Here is a 27,658-nt window from a genome sequence, read left to right on the forward strand (position 1 = left end):
ACTGATCACAGTCCCGTGGTTTCTTCTCACGCCCCTCATCACCCCAGAGTCATCCCCAGCGAGATCGCTTGCCACCTTGCGTGGATATGATCTGAAGAGCTCAGAAGGACGAATCTGCTTAGCCCACAGAGTGCAAAAATAGATTTGACTAGCAGAGGGCGCAGGTAGACAAAGAGGGAAACTACTGATGTGTGCACCGGAGAAGGCTGAGATCTCTCCAGCACAGAGGCGACCTCAGCAAAAACCACAGGAAAAGCATGAGTCCAGGAGCTTGTCAGACTCTCCCACCCTCCACAATATAACCTGCAGTCTCCAGCTTTCAAGGATGCAGGAAGAAACCCCCCAGCATCCATTCCCCTAAGTGATTCCCTTTTTAAAATTGAGTTTGGGGGTTGGGGATTTAGCTCAGTGGTAGAGCGCTTGCCTAGCATGCGCAAGACCCTGGGTTCGGTCCCCAGCTCTGGAAAAAAAAAAAAAAAAAGCAAAGTAAAATTGAGTTTGAGGCCAACCTGGCTTACATACTTAGTTCCAGGCTAGCCAGAGCTACATAGTGAGATCCTCTCTCAAAATAAAATAAAATAAAATAAGTACAGGGTTCATAGGATTTGTTTTTGTAGTAATTTTTATTGTTTTATTCTTTCTTATATACTTACCTAAGTTTACACAGAAACTTTGCACATACATAAAAACTAAAAAATAAATGCCTAAATGATCTGTGAGTTATTAAAGAAACCAGAGACAGAGGCTGGAAAGATAGTTTAGCTGTTAAGAGCCCTGAAAGCTCTTCCAAAGGACCCCAGTTCATTTCCCAGCTCACAACTGTCTGTCACTCTGAGATCTGACACCATCACACAGATATACATGCAGGCAGAATACCAATGCACATAAAATAAAAATAAATAAATTATTTTAAAAAGAAATCAGAGAGAAAACTAAAAGTCCGTGGAATCAAATGAAAATATGACCTACGGAGAACATGTGGGGTGTGACCACAGCAGATATCAGTGGAAAGTTTATAGTTGTGAATGCTCACATTAAAAGTCAAAGAACTCAAACAAATAACCTCAAGATTCATCTCAAGGGAAAGGAGAACATTCAAATTGAGAAACAGTAGGTGGTAAGAGATCAGGAAGACCAGGGCAGTCATTTATGAAGTAGAGACTAAAAGAACATTACAAAGAATTGACCACACATTTCATCACTTCTTGAAATAAGCAGAAAATGTAAAGACCTCAACCCTCCAAAAAGAATGACAGGCAACTAAAGAGTGTTAGAGTGTTGCAAGGAGGAGAAATAAATAGTCTTTCTCAGGGAAAAGCACATCAACTAGCTATTCAACACAAAAAGGTCAGCCCTGAAAACACGTACGAGTAATATTATACAGACTGAACAGGGATATTTAGGAATATTTCAGTATACAAAAGTGCGTGCGCGCGCGCACGCACACACACACACACACACACACACACACCAACAATTAATGCAAAAAGAGGCCATGAATTTGGAAGGGAACAAGAAGAAGTATATGGGAGTATTTGGAGGGAAGAAAGGGAGGGGGAAGATATAAATATAATCTGTATAAACTGTAATTATAATCTCAAAAATAAAGTAAATATACAACAACAATAATAAAGCAGAGTTGACCTATCCCTAGACAATGTAATTAAAACATGGAGAAGGAACAGAAAATTCGAGATAAAACAGGAGGTTAAAGTCAGGCATAGTGGTTCTTTTTTTTTTTTTTTTTTTTTTTTTTTCCCAGAGCTGGGGACCGAACCCAGGGCCTTGCGCTTCCTAGGCAAGCGCTCTACCACTGAGCTAAATCCCCAACCCCAAAGTCAGGCATAGTGAAGCAGGCCTTTAATTCTAGAACTCAGGAGGCAGAGGCAGGTGGATCTCCGTGAGTCTGAGGCTAGCCTGGTATATAAGAACAGAGAGTGCCAGGATAGCTAGGGTTACATAGTGGGAAACTCAAAGAAGAAGGAGGAGGCAGAGGAGGAGGCAGAGGAGGAGGCAGAGGAAGAGGAGGAAAAGGAGGAGGAGGTGGAGGAGGAGGAGGAGGGAGGGAGGAAGAAGGAGGCAGAAGGAGGAGGAAGAAGGAATAAGAAGGATGGAGGAGGAAAAGGAGGAGGAAGGAGGAGGAGGAAGAAGGAACAAGGAGGAAGAAGGAAAGAGGAGGAAGAAGGAGGAGGGGGAGGAGGGGGAGGAAGAGGAGGAAGAAGAAGAAGGAGGAGGAGAAGGTAGAAGGAGGAGGAGGAAGGAGGAGGAAGGAGGTAGAAGGAGGAGGAAAAAGAAGGAAGAAGAAGGAAGGAGAAGGAAGGAGGAGGAGAAGGAAGAAGGAGGAGGAAGAAGGAAGAAGGAAGGAGGAAGAGGAAGAAGAAGAGGAGGAAGAGGAAGGAGGAAGGAGAAGAAAGAAGGAGGAGGAAGAGGAAGAAGAAGAAAAGAAGAAAAAGAAGGAAGAAGAAGGAGGAGGAGAAGGAGGAGGAGAAGAGAAGGAGAAGAAGAAGGAGAAAAGGAGAAGAAGAAGGATAAGAAGCAGGAGAAGAAGATGGAGAATACGAAGGAAAGAGAAGGAGAAGAGAGAAGGAGGAGAAGAAGGAAAAGGAGGAGGAGGAATAGGAAGAAGGAAGTATAAGGAGGAGGATGAAGAAGGAGGAGGAAGAAGGAACAAGGAGGAAGAAGGAGGAGGAGGAAGAAGAATAAGAATAAGAGGAGGAGGAGAAAGAGGAAGAAGAAAAGAAGAAGAAAGAAGGAAGAAGAAGAACGGGGAGGAGGAGAAGAAGAAGGAAGAGAAGAAGAAGGAGGAAGAAGAACAAGGAGGAGAAGAAGGAGGAGAAGGAGGAAGAGAAGAAGAAGGAGAAGAAGAAGAAAAGAAGAAGGAAGAAGCAGGAGAAGGAGGAGAAAAGAAGAAGAAAGATGAAGCAGGAGAAGAAGAAGGAGGAGAAGAGAGAAGGAGGAGGAAAAGGAGAAGGAGAAGAGGAAGGAGAAAAAGAAGGAGGAGGGTGAAGATGGAAGAGGAACAATGAAGAGGAAGAAGGAGGAGGAAGGAGAAGGAGGAGAAGAAAAGAAGAAGGAAGAAGATGGGTAGGGGAAAGAGAAGGAGAAGGAGAATCAGGAGAAAAATCAGGAGAAGAAGGAGAAGGAGAAGGAGGAGAAGGAAGAAGGAGGAGGAAGAAGGAAGAAGAAGGAAGGAGGAGGAAGAAGGAGGAGGAGGAAGAAGAAGAGGAGGAGGAAGAGGAAGAAGGAGGAAGGAGAAGAAAGAAGGAGGAGGAAGGGGAAGAGGAAGAACAAGAAAAGAAGGAAAAGGAGGAGGAGAAGGAGGAGGAGAAGAAGGAGGAGGAGAAGAAGGAGAAGAAGAAGAAAAGAAGAAGGAAGAAGAAGGAGAAGCAGAAGGAGAAGGAGGAAAAGCAGGAGGAGGAGGAGGAAGAAGAAGGAGAAAGGGAGAAGAAGAAGGATAAGAATCAGGAGAAGAAGGAGAAGAAAAGGAAGGAGAAGGAGAAGAGAGGAGGAGGAGAGGAGGAGGAAGAAGAAAAAGAGAAGGAGGAGAAGGAGAATCATGTAAAGTAGCAGGAGAAGAAGGAGAAGAAGAAGAAAAGAAGAAGGAAGAGGAGAAGGAGAAAAAGGGGGAAAGAAGAAGGAGATGAGGCAGGAGAAGAAGGAAGGAGAAGGAGAAGAGAGGAGGAAGGCGGAGGAGGAACAATGAAGAAGAAGACATAAGGAGGAAGGAGGAGGAGAAGAAGGAGAAGGAGAAGAAGAAGAAGAAGAAGGAAGAAGAAGGAAGAAGAAGGGTAAGGAGAAAAAGGAGAAAGAGGAGAAGAAGAAGTGAAGAAGGAAGAAGGAGAAGGAGAAGAAGGAGCAAAGGAGAAGAAGAAGAGGAAGAAGCAGGAGAAGAAGATGGAGAAGATGAAGGAAGGAGAAGCAGAAGAGAGAAGATGGAGGAGGAGGAGGAGAAGAAGGAGGAGGAGGAGGAGAAGGAGGAAGAAGAAGAAGGAGAAGGAGAAGGAGAAGAAGGAGAAGATGGAGGAGAAGAAGGAGAAGGAGGAGATGAATGAAGGAGAAGGAGAAGCAGAAGAGAGAAGGAGGAGAAAGAGAAGAAGGAGGAGGAGTAAGAAGGAGGTAGTAGAAGGAGGAAGAGGAAGAAGAAGAAAAGAAGAAGGAAGGAGAAGGGTAAGGAGAAAGAGAAGGAGGAGGAGAAGGAGAATCAGGAGAAGAAGCAGGAGAAGGAGAAAAGAAGAAGAGAAGAATGAAGGAGAAGGAGGAGGTAGAAGGAGGAGGAAGACGGAGGAGGAAGAAGGAAGAAGAAGGAAGGAGGAGGAAGAAGGAGCAAGAGGAAGAAGAGGAGGAGGAGGAAGAAGAAGGAAGAAGTAGGAGGAGGAGGAATAAGAAAGAAGAAGTAGAAAGAGGAGGAGGAAAAAGAAGAAAAGAAGAAGGAAGAAGGGTAAGGAGAAGGAGAAGGAGGAGAAGGAGAATCAGGAGAAGAAGCAGGAGAAGAAGGAGAAGAAGAAGAAGAGAAGAAGGAAGAAGGAGGAAGGAGGAGGAGGAGGTAGAAGGAGGAGGAAGAAGAAGAGGAGGAGGAGAAGGAGGAGGAGAAGAAGGAAGGAGAAGGAGAAGCAGAAGAGAGAAGGAGGAGAAAGAGAAGAAGGAGGAGGAGTAAGAAGGAGGTAGTAGAAGGAGGAAGAGGAAGAAGAAGAAAAGAAGAAGGAAGGATAAGGGTAAGGAGAAAGAGAAGGAGGAGGAGAAGGAGAATCAGGAGAAGAAGCAGGAGAAGGAGAAAAGAAGAAGAGAAGAATGAAGGAGAAGGAGGAGGTAGAAGGAGGAGGAAGACAGAGGAGGAAGAAGAAGGAAGGAGGAGGAAGAAGGAGCAGGAGGAAGAAGAGGAGGAGGAGGAAGGAGAAGGAAGAAGGAGGAAGGAAAGGAAGAAGTAGGAGGAGGAAGAAGAAGATGAAGAAGAGGAGGAGAAGGAGGAGAAGAAGGAGAAGAAGAAAAGAAGAAGGAAGAAGAAGGAGAAGAGGATGAAAAGAAGAAGGAAGAGGAGAAGGAGAAGAAGGAGAAGAAGAAAAGAAGAAGGAAGAAGAAGGAGAAGAGGATGAAAAGAAGAAGGAAGAGGAGAAGGAGAAGAAGGAGAAATGGAGGAGAAGAAGCAGTTGAAGAAGAAGGAGAAGAAGGAAGAAGGAGAAGAGAGAAGGAGGAGGAGGAAGTAGAAGGAGGAGGATCAACGAAGAAGAAGAAACAAGGAGGAAGAAGGTAGAGGAGGAGGAGAGAGGAGGAGGAGAAGGAGAAGAAGAAAAGAAGAAGGAAGAAGGGTAAGGAGAAAGAGGAGAAGGAGGAGAATCAGGAGAAGAAACAGGAGAAGAAGAAGGAGCAAAGGAGAAGAAGCAGGAGAAGAAGACGGAGAAGATGAAGGAAGGAGAAGGAGAAGCAGAAGAGAAATGGAGGAGGAGGAGGAGAAGGAGGAAGAAGGAAGAAGAAGGAAGGAGGAGGAAGCAGGAGGAGGAGGAGGAAGAAGAAGAAGAGGAAGAGGAAGAGTAGTAGTAGGAGGAACAAGAAGGAGGAGGATGAAGGAGGAAGGAGAAGGGAGAAGGAGGAAGTAGAAGCAAGAAGGAGAAGGAAGAGTAAGAAGAATAAAAGAAGAAAAAGAAAAAGAAGGAGGAGAAGGAGAAGCAGGAGAAGGAGGAGAAGGAGAAGAAAAGAAGAAGGAAGAAGAAGGAGAAGGAGGAGAAGGTGAAAGAGAAGGAGGAGAAGGTGAAAGAGAAGGAGGAGAAGAAGGAGAAGAAGAAAAGAAGAAGGAAGAAGAAGGAGAAGGGGGAGAAGGAGGAAAAGGAAAAGCAGGAGAAGAAGCAGGAGAACAAGGAGGAGGAGAAGAAGGAGAATAAGAAGAAAAGAAGAAGGAAGCAGGAGAAGAAGAAGGAGAAGGAGCAGGAGGAGGAGGAGGAGGAGAAGAAGAGGAGGAAGAGGAAGAGGAGAAGAAGGAGGAGGAAGAGGAGGAGGAGGAGGAAGAGGAGGAGATGGTGGTGGTTTAGCACAGAGTCCAGTGAAATATATAGTAATGAGAATCCACTGAAAATTATATTGTATAATAATGAGAAAGGTAAATTCCTAGATACATGAGAACTGACAAAATTGAACCAAGAGGATGCAAACACCTTAAATACATTGACCACAAGCAATAAGATTTTAGAAAAAGCAACAGAAATGATGATGATGGTGGTGGTGGTGGTGGTGGTGGTGGTGGTGGTGGTGGTGGTGGTGGTGGTGGTGGTGGTGGTGGTGGTGGTGGTGGTGGTGGTGGTGGTGATGATGATTATGAAAAACGTCACCTAGTAGAGTAAAGCCCAGGAACAGATAGGTTCATTTTCAAATTCTACCAAACATATTTTTAAAAAGCTTACCAAACTATATCATAAAATAGATGGGAAATTCGAAATTTACTCTAGAAAGTTAGCATTATCCTGATATCAAAACATAAGGACATAATGAAGAAATATAGCCGAAGGCCCATTTCCCCATTGAAGATAGATGTAAGCATTATAAGTAAAGTTTTTGCATATTAAACTCAGTAGCACACACAGGAGAACCCCTCAACACACACACACACACACACACACACACACACACACACACACAGAGTCACACATACACATACACACAGTGTCACCTTAAACAGCAGGGATGTGTATTAAAGACTGCAATTAATCATGCCAAAGGGGAACGTGGTTTTTCAAAATAACTCCCCCAACATCTGAGACCTACCCACTGTTGAACTTATTAACTGGCTTTTAAAAGCCATCCCTTTTACTAAACAGGAGAAAGTAGACGGCCACCTGTTAAGGTTAAGGCTAACATACATACAGATACAATGTAACCTTTGGGTTTAATGTACATAGAACGGAGTGGGGGAAGCTGTAGCTCCATGTGCTTCTGAAGGTTTTGGCACCAGATGTATATGTGTATGTGGCGGGGTGGGGTGGGGCAATACAGAGACTGCCTACATGACTGCTCCATGTGAAGATGGAGGCTTTATTTGGAGAGAGAACAGCTAGAGGCATCTTGATAATCCAGAGCAGAGAGAGAAAGACTGAACATGGCCAGCAATTTGGACATGGCCAAGGCTGTGTGCAAGGGGGAGGAGAAGAGCAGGGGACAGACCATGAAGAGACAGTAGCTGGGGGCAGGGAAGGCCAGGAGACTGACTGGGCTGAAGGCTGTGAGATGTTTAAAGAAGTGCTGGTGAGTAGGGAGTGAGGGAGCCTGGAGACCAGCAGGGGCCTTGCTGTGCTGATAGATGCCACAGGTACTTGTTTCTTGGAGAGCCATGAGTCCCTTTTGAGAGAGATAAAGGAAATGACTCCTTCTGGAAGACAAAAACTGGCTTTGGACTGCCTTTTGGAGTATAGGGAACTAGAATTTCTATGCTCCCCTACACAGGGGCCCAACCTTCTCCAGTTTCCAACAGAGCAAAACAGCAGAGCATTTTGCCCACAGCCAAAGCAAAGAGGTGTTGATTCCATCCAGGTTCCCCCCGAAGGCAGCAAAAGATAAAACTGAATTTGTAGTAGACGAGTGTGGAGAGTCTTTCTCCACTCTACTCTGTTCAGTGTATATCTTGACAAAGGAAGGCGATAACCCTTGAGAAGGGCAGCAAGACCTAAAAGACAGGGCCATTGAATGAGAAAAAGGTAGAAGGTGACAGGCTGCTCCTAAGTGTGGAGGAGGTTTGCTGCAGATATGAAGGAGAAAAATGGGCATCTAAATGGTTCCACAGTGGACGTGACTGGCAGACTAAGCAAGGCCATGTGAGGAGAATGGGGAGAGGAGAGAGGAGAGCCTGCAGCCAGGAGGCCAAAGGGTGAAAGGGCAAAAGGTATGGCATAGGCAACCTGGATGGGTTATAGAGGAATCAGAGATGCTGGGGAAGGAAAAGCCCAGACAAGCGCTTGCATTGGAGAAGATTATTATAAGGGGCAGAGTGTGCCAGCCAGAAGGACCCTGTAATAGGTAATGTTGTGAGGTCCGAATTGAACCTCTTCCAGGACCTCTTGAATGAGACTCACAGAGGTTGTGATCGATGCAAAAGCAAGAGGAATTTTATTGTTCCAACATGTTGGAGTTGCCAAGAGGGAGACAGCCCTGAGCAGACTCTAACAGAGAGTTATATACCTTTGATAAAGGCAGAATTCAAACAGTTGGGGCAGAATTTGAACAATGGTAACTAGGCAAGGTGCTATTGGGGGGGGCGAAGTGACATTCAAACTGACTCATGTTCAGTGGACTGTCTGGGACTTTCCAAGGGGGTTGGTTGGGGAGTCACAGGTGGTTTTGTCTGATAGTTGGCTTTTAGTTGTTCCAGGAACTAAGCAGGCTCTACTCCTCCTCAAAGGCAGGGGTCTTAGTGCTAGGAGGCTTATGGTAGAATTTTCCCACTTGCCTTAGATTGACCCCAACTCTGACTCTTTTGTGTAATGGCTCTTCCTGGTTGCCAACTTGACTATATCAGTAATGAACTATGATCCAGAATTGGATCATAGTAGTACACACCTTTCTTTAATCCCAGGAGACTGAGGCAAGGAGATCTCTGAGTTCAAGGTCAGCCTGAGACAAGGCAAGTCCAAGATTCAGATGTGGTGGTACACACCTTTAATCTGGGCCATACCTTCTGCTGGAGGCCTACATAAGGACATTGGAAGAAGGAAGTCTCTGACTGCTGGAAGTCACGTACTTGCCAGCCCATCCGTTAGAGTCCACTTCTACAGAAGCCCAGCTGAAACAGCCAGCCTCATAGGACTGAGCAACTACTGGATTCTTAGACTTCCTACGCACAGCTGCCCACTGTTGGGTTAGTTGGACTATAGAATGTAACTCGTCACAATAAATTCCCTCAATATAGAGAGACATTCCATAAAATCTGTGACTCTAGAGAACCCTGACTAATACAGGCAGGAACTGAGGGATGCTGGGAGAACCTGGAAGCCATTGTCAGCTCTAATATATTAATAAGTATCACAGTTATCTAGTTTGTCCCAGGTTTGGGAACTAACAGCCACTAGCACTATGGGGGTGAAGCAGAGACTGCAGCTTGCTCCAAGGGGTTGGGGAAAATACAAAAAGTGTAACGAAGGCTGGAGCCCATCAGTGTTCTTTCTTACTGCTCCTCTTCTCCATCCTCCCACTCTTCCTCATCTTCATACTCTTCATCTTCAACTCTCAATACTTCACCATCCTCCTCCTCCTCTTCCTCCTCATGCACCTTGGATATTCATCCTGAGGACTTATGCTTTTCTGATAGGTTACCTCTTCTCCACTAGTGAAATGATCCAATTCAAGCCAGAGCAGAATATATTAAAGGCAGGTTTATTGGGAAGCTGCTCTTGGGTGGACAAGTTCACTGGCCCCAAGGAAGAAGGCCAGGGAAGTCTCTGTGGGAAGGAGGGGATAGGAGAAAGAGAGAAAGGGCCAGAGAGAGGGGGGAGGAAGGGATGGAGGGAGAAAGGAGGAGGAGGAGGGCAAAAACAGAAGGCAGGGTATGCCAAGTAGGGACTGAAGGATGCTGGGAGGACATGGAGGCCAGGTCAGCTTTTTTTTTTTCCTTTTTAAAAAAATTACCCTTCTTCTTCTTCTTTTTTTTTTATTAACTTGAGTATTTCTTATTTACATTTCGAGTGTTATTCCCTTTCCCGGTTTCCGGGCAAACATCCCCCTAATCCCTCCCCTTCCTTTTCTTTATGGGTGTTCCCCTCCCCATCCTTCCCCCATTGCCGCCCTCTCCAAAACAATCTAGTTCACTGGGGGTTCAGTCTTAGCAGGACCCAGGGCTTCCCCTTCCACTGGTGCTCTTACTAGGATATTCATTGCTACCTATGAGGTCAGAGTCCAGGGTCAGTCCATGTATAGTCTTTAGGTAGTGGCTTAGTCCCTGGAAGCTCTGATTGCTTGGCATTGTTGTACATATGGGGTCTCGAGCCCCTTCAAGCTCTTCCAGTTCTTTCTCTGATTCCTTCAACGGGGGTCCTATTCTCAGTTCAGTGGTTTAATGATGGCATTCGCCTACGTATTTGTTGTATTCTGGCTGTGTCTCTCAGGAGCGATCTACATCCGGCTCCTGTCGGCCTGCACTTCTTTGCTTCATCCATCTTGTCTAATTGGATGGCTGTCTATGTATGGGCCACATGTGGGACAAGCTCTGAATGGGCGTTCCTTCTGTGTCTGTCTTAATCTTTGCCTCTCTATTCCCTGCTAAGGGTATTCTTGTTCCCCTTTTAAAGATGGAGTGAAGCATTCACATTTTGATCATCCGTCTTGAGTTTCATTTGTTCTAGGCATCTAGGGTAATTCAAGCATTTGGGCTAATAGCCACTTATCAATGAGTGCATACCATGTGTGTTTTTCTGTGATTGGGTTACCTCACTCAGGATGATATTTTCCAGTTCCGACCATTTGCCTACGAATTTCATAAAGTCATTGTTTTTGATAGCTGAGTAATATTCTGTTGTGTAGATGTACCACATTTTCTGTATCCATTCCTCTGTTGAAGGGCATCTGGGTTCTTTCCAGCTTCTGGCTATTATAAATAAGGCTGCTAAAAACATAGTGGAGCTCATGTCCTTTTTATATGTTGGGGCATCTTTTGGGTATATGCCCAAGAGAGGTATAGCTGGATCCTCAGGCAGTTCAATGTCCAATTTTCTGAGGAACCTCCAGACTGATTTCCAGAATGGTTGTACCAGTCTGCAATCCCACCAACAATGGAGGAGTGTTCCTCTTTCTCCGAATCCTTGCCAGCATCTGCTGTCCCCTGAGTTTTTGATCTTAGTCATTCTCACTGGTGTGAGGTGAAATCTCAGGGTTGTTTTGATTTGCATTTCCCTTATGACTAAAGATGTTGAACATTTCTTTAGGTGTTTCTCAGCCATTCGGCATTCCTCAGCTGTGAATTCTTTGTTTAGCTCTGAACCCCATTTTTTAATAGGGTTATTTGTCTCCCTGCGGTCTAACTTGTTGAGTTCTTTGTATATTTTGGAAATAAGGCCTCTATCTGTTGTAGGATTGGTAAAGATCTTTTCCCAATCTGTTGGTTGCCGTTTTGTCCTAACCACAGTGTCCTTTGCCTTACAGAAGCTTTGCAGTTTTATGAGGTCCCATTTGTCAATTCTTGATCTTAGAGCATAAGCCATTGGTGTTTTGTTCAGGAAATTTTTTCCAGTGCCCATGTGTTCCAGATGCTTCCCTAGTTTTTCTTCTATTAGTTTGAGTGTATCTGGTTTGATGTGGAGGTCCTTGATCCACTTGGACTTAAGCTTTGTACAGGGTGATAAGCATGGATCGATCTGCATTCTTCTACATGTTGACCTCCAGTTGAACCAGCACCATTTGCTGAAAATGCTATCTTTTTTCCATTGGATGGTTTTGGCTCCTTTGTCAAAAATCAAGTGCCCATAGGTGTGTGGGTTCATTTCTGGGTCTTCAATTCTGTTCCATTGGTCTATCTGTCTGTCTCTGTACCAATACCATGCAGTTTTTTATCAGTATTGCTGTGTAATACTGCTTGAGTTCAGGGATAGTGATTCCCCCTGAAGTCCTTTTATTGTTGAGGATAGTTTTAGCTATCCTGGGTTTTTTGTTATTCCAGATGAATTTGCAAATTGTTCTGTCTAACTCTTTGAAGAATTGGATTGGTATTTTGATGGGGATTGCATTGAATCTGTAGATCGCTTTTGGTAAAATGGCCATTTTTACTATATTAATCCTGCCAATCCATGAGTATGGGAGATCTTTCTATATTCTGAGGTCTTCTTCAATTTCTTTCTTCAGAGTCTTGAAGTTCTTATTGTACAGATCTTTTACTTGCTTGGTTAAAGTCACACCGAGGTACTTTATATTATTTGGGTCTATTATGAAGGGTGTCGTTTCCCTAATTTCTTTCTCGGCTTGTTTCTCTTTTGTGTAGAGGAAGGCTACTGATTTATTTGAGTTAATTTTATACCCAGCCACTTTGCTGAAGGTGTTTATCATGTTTAGTAGTTCTCTGGTGGAACTTTTGGGATCACTTAAATATACTATCATGTCATCTGCAAATAGTGATATTTTGACTTCTTCTTTTCCAATCTGTATCCCCTTGACCTCCTTTTGTTGTCTGATTGCTCTGGCTAGAACTTCAAGAACTATATTGAATAAGTAGGGAGAGAGTGGGCAGCCTTGTCTAGTCCCTGATTTTAGTGGGATTGCTTCAAGTTTCTCTCCATTTAGTTTAATGTTAGCAACTGGTTTGCTGTATATGGCTTTTACTATGTTTAGGTATGGGCCTTGAATTCCTATTCTTTCCAGGACTTTTATCATGAAGGGATGTTGAATTTTGTCAAATGCTTTCTCAGCATCTAATGAAATGATCATGTGGTTCTGTTCTTTCAGTTTGTTTATATAATGGATCACGTTGATGGTTTTCCGTACATTAAACCATCCCGGCATGCCTGGGATGAAGCCTACTTGATCATGGTGGATGATTGTTTTGATGTGCTCTTGGATTCGGTTTGCCAGAATTTTATTGAGTATTTTTGCGCCGATATTCATAAGGGAAATTGGTCTGAAGTTCTCTTTCTTTGTTGGGTCTTTGTGTGGTTTAGGTATAAGAGTAATTGTGGCTTCATAGAAGGAATTCGGTAGTGCTCCATCTGTTTCAATTTTGTGGAATAGTTTGGATAATATTGGTATGAGGTCTTCTATGAAGGTCTGATAGAATTCTGCACTAAACCCGTCTGTACCTGGGCTCTTCTTGGTTGGGAGACCTTTAATGACTGCTTCTATTTCCTTAGGAGTTATGGGGTTGTTTAAATGGTTTATCTGTTCCTGATTTAACTTCGGTACCTGGTATCTTTCTAGGAAATTGTCCATTTCCTGCAGATTTTCAAGTTTTGTTGAATATAGGCTTTTATAGTAAGATCTGATGGTTTTTTGAATTTCCTCTGAATCTGTAGTTATGTCTCCCTTTTCATTTCTGATTTTGTTAATTTGGACACACTCTCTGTGTCCTCTTGTTAGTCTGGCTAAGGGTTTATCTATCTTGTTGATTTTCTCAAAGAATCAACTTTTGGTTCTGTTGATTCTTTCTATGGTCCTTTTTGTTTCTACTTGGTTGATTTCAGCTCTGAGTTTGATTATTTCCTGCCTTCTACTCCTCCTGGGCGTATTTGCTTCTTTTTGTTCTAGAGCTTTTAGGTGTGCTGTCAAGCTGGTGACATATGCTCTTTCCTGTTTCTTTCTGCAGGCACTCAGCGCTATGAGTTTTCCTCTTAGCACAGCTTTCATTGTGTTCCATAAGTTTGGGTATGTTGTACCTTCATTTTCATTAAATTCTAAAAAGTCTTTAATTTCTTTCTTTATTTCTTCCTTGACCAGGTTATCATTGAGTAGAGCATTGTTCAATTTCCACGTATATGTGGGCATTCTTCCCTTATTGTTATTGAAGACCAGCTTTAGGCCGTGGTGGTCTGATAGCACGCATGGGATTATTTCTATCTTTCTGTAACTGTTGAGGCCCGTTTTTTGACCAACTATATGGTTTATTTTGGAGAAAGTACCATGAGGAACTGAGAAGAAGGTATATCCTTTTGCTTTAGGATAGAATGTTCTATAAATATCTGTTAAGTCCATTTGGCTCATGACTTCTCTTAGTCTGTTTATGTCTCTGTTTAACTTCTGTTTCCATGATCTGTCCATTGTTGAGAGTGGGGTGTTGAAATCTCCTACTATTATTGTGTGAGGTGCAATGTGTGTTTTGAGCTTTAGTAAGGTTTCTTTTATGTATGTAGGTGCCCTTGTATTTGGGGCATAGATATTTAGGATTGAGAGTTCATCTTGGTGGATTTTTCCTTTGATGAATATGAAGTGTCCTTCCTTATCTTTTTTGATGAATTTTAGTTGAAAATTGATTTTATTTGATATTTGAATGGCTACTCCAGCTTGCTTCTTCAGACCATTTGCTTGGAAAGTTGTTTTCCAGCCTTTCACTCTGAGGTAGTGTCTGTCTTTGTCTCTGAGGTGTGTTTCCTGTAGGCAGCAGAATGCAGGGTTCTCATTGCGTATCCAGTTTGTTAATCTATGTCTTTTTATTGGGGAGTTGAGTCCATTGATGTTGAGAGATATTAAGGAATAGTGATTATTGCTTCCTGTTATATTCATATTTGGATATGAGGTTATGTTTGTGTGCTTTTCTTCTCTTTGTTTTGTTGCCAAGACGATTAGTTTCTTGCTTCTTCTAGGGTATAGCTTGCCTCCTTATGTTGGGCTTTACCATTTATTATCCTTTGTAGTGCTGGATTTGTAGAAAGATATTGTGTAAATTTGGTTTTGTCATGGAATATCTTGGTTTCTCCATCTATGTTAATTGAGAGTTTTGCAGGATACAGTAACCTGGGCTGGCATTTGTGTTCTCTTAGGTTCTGTATGACATCTGTCCAGGATCTTCTGGCTTTCATAGTTTCTGGCGAAAAGTCTGGTGTGATTCTAATAGGTCTGCCTTTATATGTTACTTGACCTTTTCCCTTACTGCTTTTAATATTCTTTCTTTATTTTGTGCATTTGGTGTTTTGACTATTATGTGACAGGGGAAGTTTCTTTTCTGGTCCAATCTATTTGGAGTTCTGTAGGCTTCTTGTTTGCTTATGGGTATCTCTTTCTTTAGGTTAGGGAAGTTTTCTTCTATGATTTTGTTGAAGATATTTACTGGTCCTTTGAGCAGGGATCTTCACTCTCTTCTATACCTATTATCCTTAGGTTTGATCTTCTCATTGAGTCCTGGATGTTTTGGACCAGTAGCTTTTTCTGTTTTACATTATCTTTGACAGTTGACTCGATGATTTCTATCAAATCTTCTGCTCCTGAGATTCTCTCTTCCATCTCTTGTATTCTGTTGGTGAAGCTCGTATCTACAGCTCCTTGTCTCTTCTTTTGGTTTTCTATATCCAGGGTTGTTTCCATGTGTTCTTTCTTGATTGCTTCTATTTCCATTTTTAATTCTTTCAACTGTTTGATTGTGTTTTCCTGGAATTCTTTCAGGGATTTTTGTGACTCCTCTCTATGGGCTTCTACTTGTTTATTTATGTTTTCCTGGAATTCTTACAGGGATTTTTGCGATTCCTCTCTGTAGGCTTCTACTTGTTTATTAATGTTTTCCTGTGTTTCTCTAAGGGAGTTCTTCACGTCTTTCTTGAAGCCCTCCAGCATCATGATCAAATATGATTTTGAAACTAGATCTTGCTTTTCTGGTGTATTTGGATATTCCGTGTTTGCTTTGGTGGGAGAATTGGGCTCCGATGATGCCATGTAGTCTTGGTTTATGTTGCTTGGGTTCCTGCGCTTGCCTCTCGCCATCAGATTATCTATAGTGTTATTTTGTTCTGCTATTTCTGACAGTGGCCAGACTGTCCTATAAGCCTGTGTGTCAGGAGTGCTGTAGACCTGGTTTCCTGTTTTCTTTCAGCCAGTTATGGGGTCAGAGTGTTCTGGTTTCGGGCGTGTAGTTTTTCCTATCTACAGGTCTTCAGCTGTTCCTGTGGGCCTGTGTCTTGAGTTCACCAGGCAGGTCACTTGCAGCAGAAAAGTTGATCTTACCTGTGGTCCCGAGGCTCAAGTTTTCTCGTGGGGTGTTGCTTATGAGCTCTCCGCGGCAGCTGCAACCAGGAAGATCTGCATGCACCAGGGTTCCAGATGGCGTTTGGTGTTTTCCTCTGGAATCAGTAATGTGTGCAGAGTGCAGTCTCTTCTGGTTTCCCAGGCGTGTCTGCCTCTCTGAAGGTTTAGCTCTCCCTCCCACGGGATTTGGGTGCAGAGAACTGTTTATCCGGTCAGTTCCTTCAGGTTCCTGCGGTGTCTCAGACGCAGCGGACCCGCTGCTCCTGGGCCCTCCTCTACGGGAACCTAAGGCAGTATACAGTTTCCTCTTGGGCCAGGGATGTGAGCAGGGGTGGGCAGTGTTGGTGGTCTCTTCCGCTCTGCAGTCTCAGGAGTGCCCACCTGTCCAGGCGGTGAGGTCTCTCTCCCACAGGGTTTGGGAGCAGAGCTGCTGCGGGCAGGGATCCGCAGGTTTGGGACTCCCGCTAAATACCCGCCAGGTCAGCTTTGATGTGTAAAAATGTACCTAAGTCTCTTGACCCAGGGTCCTAGCCCAAACATTTTCCTCACAAGTTTTCCAGATTTCCTTTGAATTTCTGGGGACTCTAAAGGTGGATCCTTGGAGATTCAGATTCAATTCTTCAGAGAGAACTTTAATTTTGAAGCAGTGTAACCTGACTGTCACCTCATCTCTGGTTAAATAATATGTCCCTTCTCCCCATCTCCAGCTGCCTCTCCATGCAGTGCAGACACTCCTGGCTGGCTAACAAATGTGGTTACCCTACTGGGGCTTGGAGATGACCTTTGATCTCTTTTGAAACAATGGTTGGCAGAGTTTGATTTGTTTCCACTCTTTCTTCAATGCGTTGAGGGTCTGAAAAGCCAAAACAACCCAAGCTGTCAGGAGAGTTCAACAAAGCAAGCTCTTTGTTTGAATTAAGCAGCAAAAGCTGACCAGTCGAACTATTCAATAAGGAAGGGGAGGTTGATAACCTGGAATGTTCCAGAAAGCTGATTCTGATTTGGATTACCTTCAGTGTAGGCTGGAATACGAAGTCAAGACTAATCACACACATTCAGCAGGAGAGAAAGTAGTTTTAAAGGAATTATCAGCAATAAAGTCTCGATATCAAGCTTTATGTGCACGCTTTAAGACAGTTTCTCCTGAGCAAAAAGAGACCAAGAGCTGCATTTGTGCTATTTTGAAAAAGACAATGACCATGGTACAAGAACTACAAAGGCAAACAAACCTAGAGCTAACTCTGCTGACAGAAGAGGAGAAAGCTGTGACAGAGCGACTGAAGTCTCACATGCCAGACTTAGAAGACAGAATTTTACAAAGGAACTTTGATGGCGAAAAGATCAGTTCCAAAGAGATCCGCGAGGTGTCTAGAGGTTAGGGGCTGATGAGGAAGATTGAGATTTTCCTTGACTGACAGGATCATGATGCATTTCATGCAAGAGGAAATTGTAGGAAGGGAAGACATCATAAGACTGAAAACCAAAAGGGTGGGATGGGAATAAAGAGATGTAAAAACTGATAGCCAGAGTTAATTTTGTCATTGCAGGCAATGAAATCCCTTAGTGCTATTTTTATTTTCTGTTTTCTTTTTGTATAGTTGTTGCAATTTTAGATGATTTAGGCTTTTGTAAAAGAATATTTATGTACATTTCATTCAGTATGTGAATGTGCAAAATACTTGTATAATATTCAGGTGTTGTTTGTTTGCTCTTTTGAGACAAGGTCTCACCATGTAGCTCTGGCTGGCCCTGGAGCCCTCTATGTAGACCAGACTAGCACTGAATCTTAGAAATGCCAGCCTTTGCCATCACACCAGGCTCTGTCTGTCTGTCTGTCTGCCTGTCTGACACAAGGTCTTATATATCTCAGGCTGGCCTCAGAATTGGTGTCAATAAGGATAGTATTTCACTCTGATACCTCCCGAGTGCTGGGATTCCCAGTGTTCGTAAGCATGTCTGGTTTATGCAGTACTAGGGCTCTAACTAGAGCTTCGCTCATGGTAGGCTAGCACAGCACAGCTGAGCCACATCCCAACCCTGTATTTTTCTAAATGTATGTTACAGTAATAACACACTTACTTGTGTGTATATGATGTCCAGTATTTCCCAAAATCTAACAAATTAATTAATAGGGTGTTTTGTGAAAAAAAATTTTTCCTTCTTCCCATTGGTTGCTAGTAATAAACATCATGAGTTTGTCTTCAAATGCCGTTTAGGACTTTCTGTCTGGTACTGCAATAATATGCTATCTTTCAGACTAATTTTGTAGTTGTTCATTCTATATGAACAGTAAATTGAAACCACTGACTTATCTGCTACTAAAAACAAAAACAAAAACAAAAACAAAAACAAAAACAAAAAACCTGACCAATGCGGAGCTGACTGTGTCCCTGGAGGAAAATTGCATCGCATATTTAAAGAATGAGATCACAGAGCGAGGTGGCGCTTGGTGGCCTGTAGCAGTGTCCAATCATACTTTGACACAGGGGTTGGGCAATGGAGTCGCCACTGTGTTAGGACCTATGATGGGGTTTAAAACACACCAAACCAACGTGGTTCCACCTGGAAAGGTTTAATGAGAGAAGAAAAGTAGAGGAGAGGAAAGGCCGGCCATGAGCATGCGGAGGGAAGGGGGCGAAGGGTAGAGAAAAGGGACAAGGAAGAGGGGAAGAGCAGGGAAGAGAACCAAGAGCAAGAGAGAATGAAGAGGGGGCAAGCAGCCCCTTTTATAGTCAGGCACAGCTGGCTGTTGCCAGGCAACTGTGGGCAGAGCATACCTGGCTGCAGCCAGGAAGCTGTGGAGGTCAGACAGAACACCAACCCATTGTGCTTTTGCTCGGACTCAGGCAGGGCAGGACTGATGCAGTTGTGAGTCACAGGAAATGGGAAAGCATTGGTGATTAGTTAGTTGGTGGCTTATCTAGGCCACCTGACTTCACGGTCTTTGACTCAGAGCCCTGGTGGTCAGGCCTTACCCTGGATTATTTGGCCTGTAATTTAAGATGAGAAGCCAACAAAGAAACTGGTTCCTGGGAACATGGACTAGGCTGGACCCTGCCAGCAGATGGAGAACTTGTCCCTGAGGTGGCTGGACTCAGACAACTGTCTCCTTAGAAATACTGTCCTGGCTGGCTTCTTTCTTAAGCCTGGGCACTGCACTTTGTGCTTGATCGAGAGGTTCCAGAGTTTGCTGGAGTTCTAATCCCTGACCTTTGGAGCTGAATTCCTTCTCACTGACTTTGGAACTGAACCTGAGCTCTGAGGAAGGACTGGGAGGAGAAGCTAGAAGGGAAGAGAGGGGAAGGAAAGAGAAAAAAACTGGAAAGCCTGCCAGGCACACAGAACATGGGCACAGGACTTCCTCTGCCCCACAGCTGCCTCTAGTCAGATGCTGCTTCTCCCTGGCTCCCCCACTTTCCCTCTCCTTTGCCTCCTCATGTCCCTCAAAGCCCTGGTTGTTGGCTTGCCCTGTCCTCTGGCTAGTCTTGTGACATTCCTTAGGAAGGGGAAGGTACAGTCCCAAGCACAAGGCTGTGACTTGGTGTGGGGGAGTAGAGTGGCCCAGTGGACTGGGCTGACTAAGTTACACCCCCTAGCAAGTTCCCCTTCCACCTCCTGACACACAAGCACGGGGGTGGGGGTGGGGGATTTTTCTTTTTGCTCAGTTTCTGGGTGCTGATGCAAATATTCTCTAAGTCTTGCATATTTTTCCCTTACCCTCCTCAACACCTCTGGAAACCTCTTACACTTTATTTCTTAAATTAGAGATTAAAAACGAGAATCTAAAGGTCTCTGAGTCAGCTTCCTCAGAGCTGGCTTGGTGGTGACAGGCAATGAAACAGACCACATGGAAGAACCCTGGCTCTAGACCCTTAGGGTGGAAGGACAGTGGCTGCATTTCTAGCAGGCAGTGGAGTCTGGAGTAGGAATTGGGTGATGCTCCCCATACAAAGAGATTCACAGCAGAGAAACCCCAGTGAACTGAACATTTCAGGCCTTTGTACTTCCAAACCTGTGATTTGGGAGTGTGGGGGCACAGGGCAGCTGGGTAAGAGAAACAGTGGGTGGAGCTTGAACAAAGCCAGGTGGGAAAATGTAACAAAGAAACTGAATACTATGTTCAGTGAGTATGTACTCAGACACAGAATCAGTTTCTTAAGGCTGGTTTTTGATGTACCAGTTAGGAAGAGGTGTACTTGCTTTAAGGGTAGCTCTGGGAATCCCACAGGGAGAATTCCCAGAAGGCTCTAGGAATCTGCTGGCAGGGAGGTTCCTCCTTCCCTGCCCGGAGTGCTATGTCCTGTCTTAAACCCTGGATTGGAGGGACTCTAGAAGCATTAACGAGGGAGGCGGGGAACCTGCTCTTTAGAACAAAGGGACTGACGACCTTGCTGCTCTGGGAATATAAATACCTGATGACTCAACCGTAGCTTTGCTTAGAAAAAACCAATAGAAAACCATAGAAAACCCCACGTGGCTCCGCCCTGCCTCTTTTGAAAGGCTGAGAGGTTTTACTTCCTGGAAGGAAGGTGATTAAAGATGTCCACAGTTCTGGGATTTTCAGTCTACCACCAGAGCCCAGAGGGTGGCCATCAGTGGAACCCTTCAATGCAGCAAAGAACAGAGAACTCAAGTGAGCTTAGAGGTGAGCTCACAGCCAGGGCTGCAGATAGAACTCTCCCAAGTGCCAACAACCAGCCTCGAAGACGTCCCCGGCCAGGACTTGTTGCAGACAACACTAGTTGTCTTTCTCAAGTGACACTAGCCTGCCTCACCAAAGGAGCTGACTGCTGGCATGGGCGCTGGACTTCATGCAGCTGAGCAAGACAACCACAGAGCTCACAGGTACATGACCATTGAATTACAGCCCTACTCAAGTCCCTTCCCTAATGCCCTTTCTGCTGCTCACTTCCACTCCCCAGCCCCCAGCTCTGGGACCATATGGGGGTCATCAGTAGAACCCACCTCTCTCAGGAACCCTGGTTAGTTTCTGTCTCTACTAGGAATCTTGGCTCCTTGGAGTCTTGATAGCCCATTTTAACAAAGTGTTAACAAACTGACCCTGAAGGGCTTTGGCATCTGGCGAGCTGTTGGGGAGGGCAAATGCCTGTGTCTTTTTGGGTGGAGGGAGGGCTTAAGAGTCCAGAGAGAGAGTTCAGGCTCTGCTTGGTCTGAGCCTGAACTATTGAGGCAGAGGGCAAGAGGATAGAAATGCAAGCCAGGCACTGGGTACTTTGGGCAGGTCTGTGCCGTGGTGTATCCCTGAAAAAATGTGTCACACTGAAAAAATGTCATATGACAGATCTAGTGTAAGAGGTTTATTAGGGAGAGGAGAGTGAAAGGTGCCTCAGAGTTGAAACATGAAGGAGTGATAGGGGCAGACAGGCAGAGAGAGAGACATGCAGACAGAGAGAACTGGAGAGACACAGGAGCTAAGGCTGACCGGGGGCAGAGAGAGAAGAGAGGGCAGAGGAGGAGGAGAGGAGAGAGAAGAAGAGAGGGAGGAGAGGGCAGAGGAGAGGGAGAGGGAGAGGGAGAGGGAGAGGGAGAGGGAGAGGGAGAGGGAGATCTGTGGTGACTGGAGCCCTTTTATCCACAGCACACACCTGGCATACTTGGCAGGGGTAGGTAATGAAATAAGCAGCTTCTAGTCTCTCCTCACAGGAGGATGTGAGGACATCAGGCTTCTGCTGGTCTCCAGAGCCCCTTGAGGGAAGATGAGTAAATATGTCCAACAGGCAGGGAGGAACTAGGACTGTATTCAAGATGAAGAAACGAGGTAGGTGCACTAGAGCCCTGAAAAGCTTACAGTGTTCTCCCAAACCAACCGCAAAGCACTTTTTAGAGGAGTGCAAAGGCTCCACCCCTCCTTATTCTCCAAAAGGCAGCTCCTGCTCCTGCCTCTGTGCCTGCCTGACAAACCGCAGAGCCCACATCTGTATGCCATGCTCTTTCCCTCTGAGGACAGCTAACAAGGCACTTTAAATTCCAAACCAAAGTCTCAGAGAACTTTCTCCGGTTAGCACTCAGCACTGGAATTTCGGGGGAGTGGCAGCTGGGAGTCTGAATGGTAAAGCAGACCTAAAACTGCAGGGTGGTTAATGAGTTTACACGCCTGGGTTTATAGCTCGCCTGTTTGTTTCTGAAGGAACAAGTCTCAGATACATGCCTAAAAGACTCGCATTGTAAACGATCGACAACATGCGAGTGCAATGGCCAATATCCCAGGTTAGCCCGCAGCTCCTGTAAATGTGACTGCACTATAGGCCTGTGATTTCTGAATTTCCCGGGGCTGGGGGTGTCATGACCATTGCTCTTTTGTACTGTGGTGTAAGATGTGGTGCTGGCTGAGAACAGGGCCTGGCTCGGGGTGCTGGGAGGGAATAGGGAACAGATTGCTTAACAGCATGGAAGAGGGTGGGGTTGAAGCTTCTGACTGGGCAGAACTGAACAGACTTCTGAAAGTTTGATTTTGGTTGGTGGGTTTGAATAAGAAAAAGGAAGTGGGTAGCTTAACAGTGATGTATTCATGTGAGACTGGCTATTGCAGACATTTTAAATCCATTACCACGGTTTCTACTCTGCCTTGATCATTTAGTTCCTGGATAAAAGAACCACACAACTTTCATTATTTATAATAATAATAATATAATAATAATAACAGCACAAGAGCTGGGCAGATATCGACCCTCTATGCTATTATAATCTACTTTCCTATTGATAACCCCGAGTTATTACTTACTATGTTTCATTTGGGCTCCTCTTAAATCCAGTTGGCCAGCCCTCAGGGTCACATTTTTTATGAACTTATCTGTCCCATGGCGGCTTCTTCTTCACTTTCTTCCTTTCTTCCTGGTTCTTCTCTCAGGCCCCAGAAACTTTAGAAACCACCTTTCTCGCTTCTGCCCAGCTATTGGCTGTTGTCTGTATTCACCAATCAGAAATAACTTGGCAAGGTCACATGACATACCTTGGGCCTATGCACACTCTCTTGTCTCTGGGGCACCCATATCTTGAGGAACCAACAGCATTAGAATACAAGCGGCATCAGGCCAACCCATTACAACTGACAAGCAGTTAGTTGTGCTGGCTATGTTTACACAAACTATAATCAATCTGCCTTTGTTTTTTTTTTTATTTTTTTTTTATTAACTTGAGTATTTCTTATATACATTTCGAGTGTTATTCCCTTTCCCGGTTTCCGGGCAAACATCCCCCTCCCCCCTCCCCTTCCTTATGGGTGTTCCCCTCCCAACCCTCCCCCCATTGCCGCCCTCCCCCCATAGACTAGTTCACTGGGGGTTCAGTCTTAGCAGGACCCAGGGCTTCCCCTTCCACTGGTGCTCTTAAAGATTGATTTTATATATATATAAGTACAGTGTTGCTGTCTTCAGACACACCAGAAGAGGGCATCTGATCCCATTATAGCTGGTAGTAAGCCACCATGTGGTTGCTGAGAATTGAACTCAGGACCTCTAGAAGAGCAGTCAGTGCTCTTAACCGCTGAGCCATCTCTCCAGCCCAGAAAATGCCTTTGTAAGACTGGACTGTAGGCAAGCCTGTAGGACATTTTTTTAGTGATTAATGGAAGAGGGCCCAGCCCACTGTAGGTTGTGCCGTTCCCTGAGTTGGTGATCCTGGGTTCTGGAAGAAACCAGACTAAGCAAACCATAGGGAACAAGCCAGAAAGCAGCACTCTTTCATGGCCTCTGCATCAGCTCCTGCCTCTAGGTTCCTGCCCTGTTCCTATTCTGACTTCCTTCAATGATGGAGCATGATGTGGAAGTGTAAGCCAGATTAACCCTTCCTTCCCCATCTTCTTTTTGGTCATGGTGTTTCATCATAGGAATAATAAGCATAACTGAGACAGCAAGTCAACTTGTGAAAGCAGAATTTAATTTGCTTTAGGGTTTTAGAGGGTTAGAGTCCATGGTGACAGAACAACTGAGAGCTCACATCTTGAATCAAAGAGAGAGTGCTAACTGGGAATGGGTAAGTCTCTTCAAACTTCAGAGATCATCTCCAGTGACATACCTTCTCCAACAAGGCCACACCTGCTGTATCTTTCCCAAACATTTCCAACAACTAGGGACAATTGTTCAAATATATGAGTCGATGGGGGCTATTCTCATGCAAAAGTCACTGACGTGAAACTATAGTTCATGCTTTAGCAATCCATGTGCTGGAAAAGTAGGTGGACACCAGCAACTATGGCTCTCAGTGGTGTTTCCAGGTGGAGACAGAGGCTTTCTCCTATGGGGTCAGTAGAGCAAACGGACTCACATCTGGGCGGGCAGCCTTCCTAAGATAGAAAAAGATATTGGGATTAAAGAATATTAATTACTTGTAACGTGTTAGAGTTTGGAGGACGGAGGTCCATGTCAGATGTCTTTGTATTGTTCTTCATCTTGTTTATAATCAATAATGATCATAAGTAATTTGAAACTGGGCTGGAGAGATAGCTCAGTGGTTAAGAGAACTGCTGCTCTCCTGGAGCACCAGGATTCAGTTCCCAGCCCCAACATGGGGCTAACAACGACCTGTAACTCCAGTTCTCGGGGATATGATGCCCTCTTCTGGCCTCCAGGGTTACTGCATGCACATAGTACATATATGCAGGGAAAACACCAATAGACATAAAACAAGGTGTGTCTAAATCATTGTACAACTAAAGCCCATGGCACAGAAAGGGCCAACACAGATTCTACTGAGGGTTTATTGAGAGAAGACTGAATACAATATTAAGGGCCAGAAAATAGATGAACAAAGATTAAAATGGGATTCAAAGTTTGAACAGGCTCAACTATACCTGTCACATTACATCTAAAAACTAGTAGCCATAAATGTTCTGCTAACAAGTGCGGTGTCTGTCAGAAAATAACCACTTCTGGTTGGGGATTTAGCTCAGTGGTAGAGCGCTTGCCTAACAAGCGCAAGGCCCTGGGTTCGGTCCTCAGCTCCGGAAAAAAAAAATAACCACTTCTCCCCCTGCCCACTGACTGAGCCCGTGGAGCACGTGAGCTGAACTGTGCTGTTGGTCTCACGGTACAGAAGATGCCCTCTCCTGGTTAGCTCTCATTCTAACAGCTCTTGTCTGTTTTCCAGGAAGGGCACTGGGCAGCAAAATGCAAAAGCTGCTGGGAAAATGGGCATCAGCGTTGACCTGGAAGCTGAGTATGCTAAGCTGGGTCTAAATCTAGGAGCAATCACTCTTGGAGAGAAGGATAGGAGGAAAATGAAGAACTCTCACCTCAGGAAAAAGGAGAATGAGAACATCTCTCTGGCTGTGTGTGCTCTCCTGAATTCAGGAGGTGGAGCAATCAAGGTTAAAATTGAAAATGAAAATTATAGTCTCACTAGGGATGGCCTGGGACTAGATTTGGAAACCTCTCTTTGTAAATGTCTCCCGTTTGTCCAGTGGTACCTGGACTTCACTGAGAGCAAAGGCTACATTTATATCTACGTGAGAGCATGGAGTCAGGAAATCTTTGGGCTGCCGATTGGCACCCTGAGCACCAATTTGTACGTAAGGGTCGTTTCATCCTCCGTACAAGTGAGCGCTGATGCTGCGCTACAATTTCTCCAGGACCTGGAGGAAGCTGGAGGGAGACCCCGTGTCAGACCAGAGTTGCCTGCAAGGAAAGCCTGCCCTGGAGTGGAAGGAGAATGTCACCAGGAGGATTTGGCTGCTGCATTTTTTAACAAGACCGAATTTCAGTATGAGGAAACTTTCTTCTTTACCAGGTCCAGGTATGTTGAAGTTACATCACTTTCAGTGAAACGCCTGCGAAAACGCATCAGAGAGATCCTCCCTCGAACTGTTTCTGCATTCGCAAACACGGATGGGGGATATTTGTTCATTGGCTTGGATGGGAAAAAACAGCAAATAATTGGCTTTGAAGCAGAGAAGAGCGACCTTGTGCATCTAGAGAGTGAAATAGAAAAGTGCATCCGACAGCTGCCTGTCACTCACTTCTGTGAGGAGAGGGAGAAGATCAAGTACACGTGCAAATTCATGGAAGTGCACAAACCCGGAGCCGCGTGTTCATACGTGTGTGCGCTCCGAGTGGAGAGATTCTGCTGTGCAGTGTTCGCTGCAGAGCCCGAATCCTGGCACGTGGAAGACAGCTGTGTGAAGAGGTTTGCCGCAGAGGACTGGGTTAGGCTCCAGATGGGTTCCAGGGAAGCTTGGAAAAGGTGACTAATAATCAGTTAGTGAAAAATAAAGATTTTTAAGTTCCCCACTTGACCCTGCTGTGAGGACAAGTGCACCTCCCAAAAGAATAGCATCACATGTTTTGGTGAGGTAGCCTGGCTATAGCCACCACAAACCATCTGGCCTCGATAAGGCCTGACACAACAGTTCTGAGGAAAACAAGAACTAGGGTCAGCTTGCCCCAGAAGCAGGGTGGCCTAGAGTTGAACTGAGGCCATGTAGTTTTCCCTATAAATCCCTTCCCCTAATTGGGCTCGGGGTTGACTCCTCTGTCTCCTGTGTGAGATACGTGTCATCCCCAGAGCTCTGGCTTCTCAAATATACTTATTATATCAAGACCGGTTTCTCGTGAGTTCTTGGGGGTTGCGTCATCTTGAGATTTGAGTGGGGGTCTTCCCCACCTTGGTGGTCTTTCATTACAACCATCTGTAATGATATCTGATGCCCTCTTCTAACTATTTTCCAGCATCCACATGGTGATTCACAACCACCTAGAACCCCAGTTTATTTATTTTTTTTGGCTGTTTTTTTTTTTTTTTTGGTTTTACATGGAGTGGTTTAATGAGAGAAGAAGGGTAGAAGAGGAGAGGAACAAAGGAGGCTGGCCATGGGCACGTGGGGGGAAGGGGGGATGGGGAGAGAAGGGACAGGGACAAAGAGGACACCAGAAGAGGAGAGCAAGAGAGAGGAGTAAGAGCAAACTGATGAGCTTCCAGGGACTAAGCCACTACCTGAAGACTATACATGGACTGACCCTGGACTCTGACCTCATAGGTAGCAATGAATATCCTAGTAAGAGCACCAGTGGAAGGGGAAGCCCTGGGTCCTGCCAAGACTGAACCCCCAGTGAACGTGATTGTTGGGGGGAGGGCGGTAATGGGGGGAGGATGGGGAGGGGAACACCCATAAGGAAGGGGATGGGGAGGGGTTAGGGGGATGTTGGCCCGGAAACCGGGAAAGGGAATAACAATCGAAATGTAAATAAGAAATACCCAGGTTAATAAAAATGAAAAAGAAAAAGAAAACATAACAAATAAATATACGACAAAACTAACAACAACAAAAAACCATAAAAGAGCAAACTGACACCTTCTTACTGCCACAGGCACCATACATCAAAGTGGCAGTGTACTCACTTATAATAATTAAAAAAACAAACAAGCAAAACCCAAGCTTCTGCTTCAGCCTCTGCTTTTAGGTTCACGCCTTGTTTGCATTCCTCTCCTGACTTCCTCCCATGTTTGCCTACACTGTGAAAATGAGCCCCAAATAATCCCTTCCCTCCCTGTTTGCACTTCGGTCATGATGTTTCATCGCAGCAATAGAAGCCCTAAGTACGACACCTCTATGTGTGTGTGTGAATAGATTCCTCCTGCAGCCCACTAGCTGTGCTCTAGGTAGTGGAGGTGAGGAGGGTAGCATCACAGACAGGGTGGGTGAGGTCACTGATTCGGGGTGTTGTGGGTCAGATTGACTGGACCAGGGAAAGAAAATGCCATGTATAGAACCTAGCAATCAGAAGGGCATCTTTTGGGAGAGAAAGATGAAGAAGCAATTAATGATTGAATGTGACAAGTACAACAGCACGCAACTATGGAAATGACAAAATGAAACCTATTATCCTTCATGCTAAAGATAAACATATCCTAAACACCGTAGCACAGGCCTCGAATCTCAGCTGGGGAGGAGAAGGCAAGAGGTCCAAGTGTCTCAAGTCTTTGAGACACTTGTGTGGACCTAGGAATTTACTTGATAACTCTGCTTAAAAAAAAAAAAATGAAGGGGCTGGAGAGATGGCTCAGTGGTTAAGAGCACTGACTG

At 44.8% G+C, this 27,658-nt stretch overlaps 2 protein-coding genes and 1 pseudogene across 5 annotated transcripts in view; 2 read left to right on the forward strand and 1 right to left on the reverse strand.

Annotated features, from left to right (window-relative positions):
* Positions 1 to 17,818, forward strand: part of LOC108352183 (spindle and kinetochore-associated protein 2 pseudogene) — a 27,720-nt pseudogene extending 9,902 nt beyond the window's left edge. The window contains exon 2 of the transcript XR_015631371.1: positions 16,576 to 17,818. The product of XR_015631371.1 is annotated as a spindle and kinetochore-associated protein 2 pseudogene (transcript). The remainder of the gene's footprint in view (positions 1 to 16,575) is intronic.
* Positions 1 to 22,488, reverse strand: part of Slfn9 (schlafen family member 9) — a 46,481-nt gene extending 23,993 nt beyond the window's left edge. The window contains exon 1 of one of the 2 annotated variants that reach the window (XM_087572095.1): positions 22,364 to 22,485. In XM_087572095.1, the coding sequence (XP_087428221.1) occupies positions 22,364 to 22,373 (10 nt within the window). In that variant the 5' untranslated portion in view covers positions 22,374 to 22,485. Of the gene's footprint in view, positions 1 to 22,363 lie in introns of both variants that reach the window. The other variant, NM_001440147.1, reaches the window with a different exon arrangement.
* On the forward strand, positions 20,184 to 26,562 carry Slfn2 (schlafen family member 2). 2 transcript variants are annotated; one of them, XM_087572102.1, is made up of 3 exons: positions 20,184 to 20,466; positions 21,286 to 21,400; positions 24,727 to 26,173. In XM_087572102.1, exon 3 carries the CDS (start codon positions 24,767 to 24,769, stop codon positions 25,820 to 25,822), a length of 1,056 nt encoding a protein of 351 aa, XP_087428228.1. In that variant the 5' UTR covers positions 20,184 to 20,466; positions 21,286 to 21,400; positions 24,727 to 24,766; the 3' UTR covers positions 25,823 to 26,173. The 2 variants fall into 2 exon arrangements, with proteins under 2 accessions (XP_087428228.1, NP_001100501.1); NM_001107031.1 differs by lacking the exon at positions 21,286 to 21,400 and having other exon boundaries at positions 20,225 to 20,466; positions 24,727 to 26,562.
* Positions 26,563 to 27,658: the final 1,096 nt, after the last annotated feature.

The sequence above is a fragment of the Rattus norvegicus genome, chromosome 10 (genome assembly GCF_021556685.1).
Source record: "Rattus norvegicus strain SHRSP/BbbUtx chromosome 10, alternate assembly SHRSP_T2T, whole genome shotgun sequence".
NCBI lineage: Eukaryota > Metazoa > Chordata > Mammalia > Rodentia > Muridae > Rattus > Rattus norvegicus.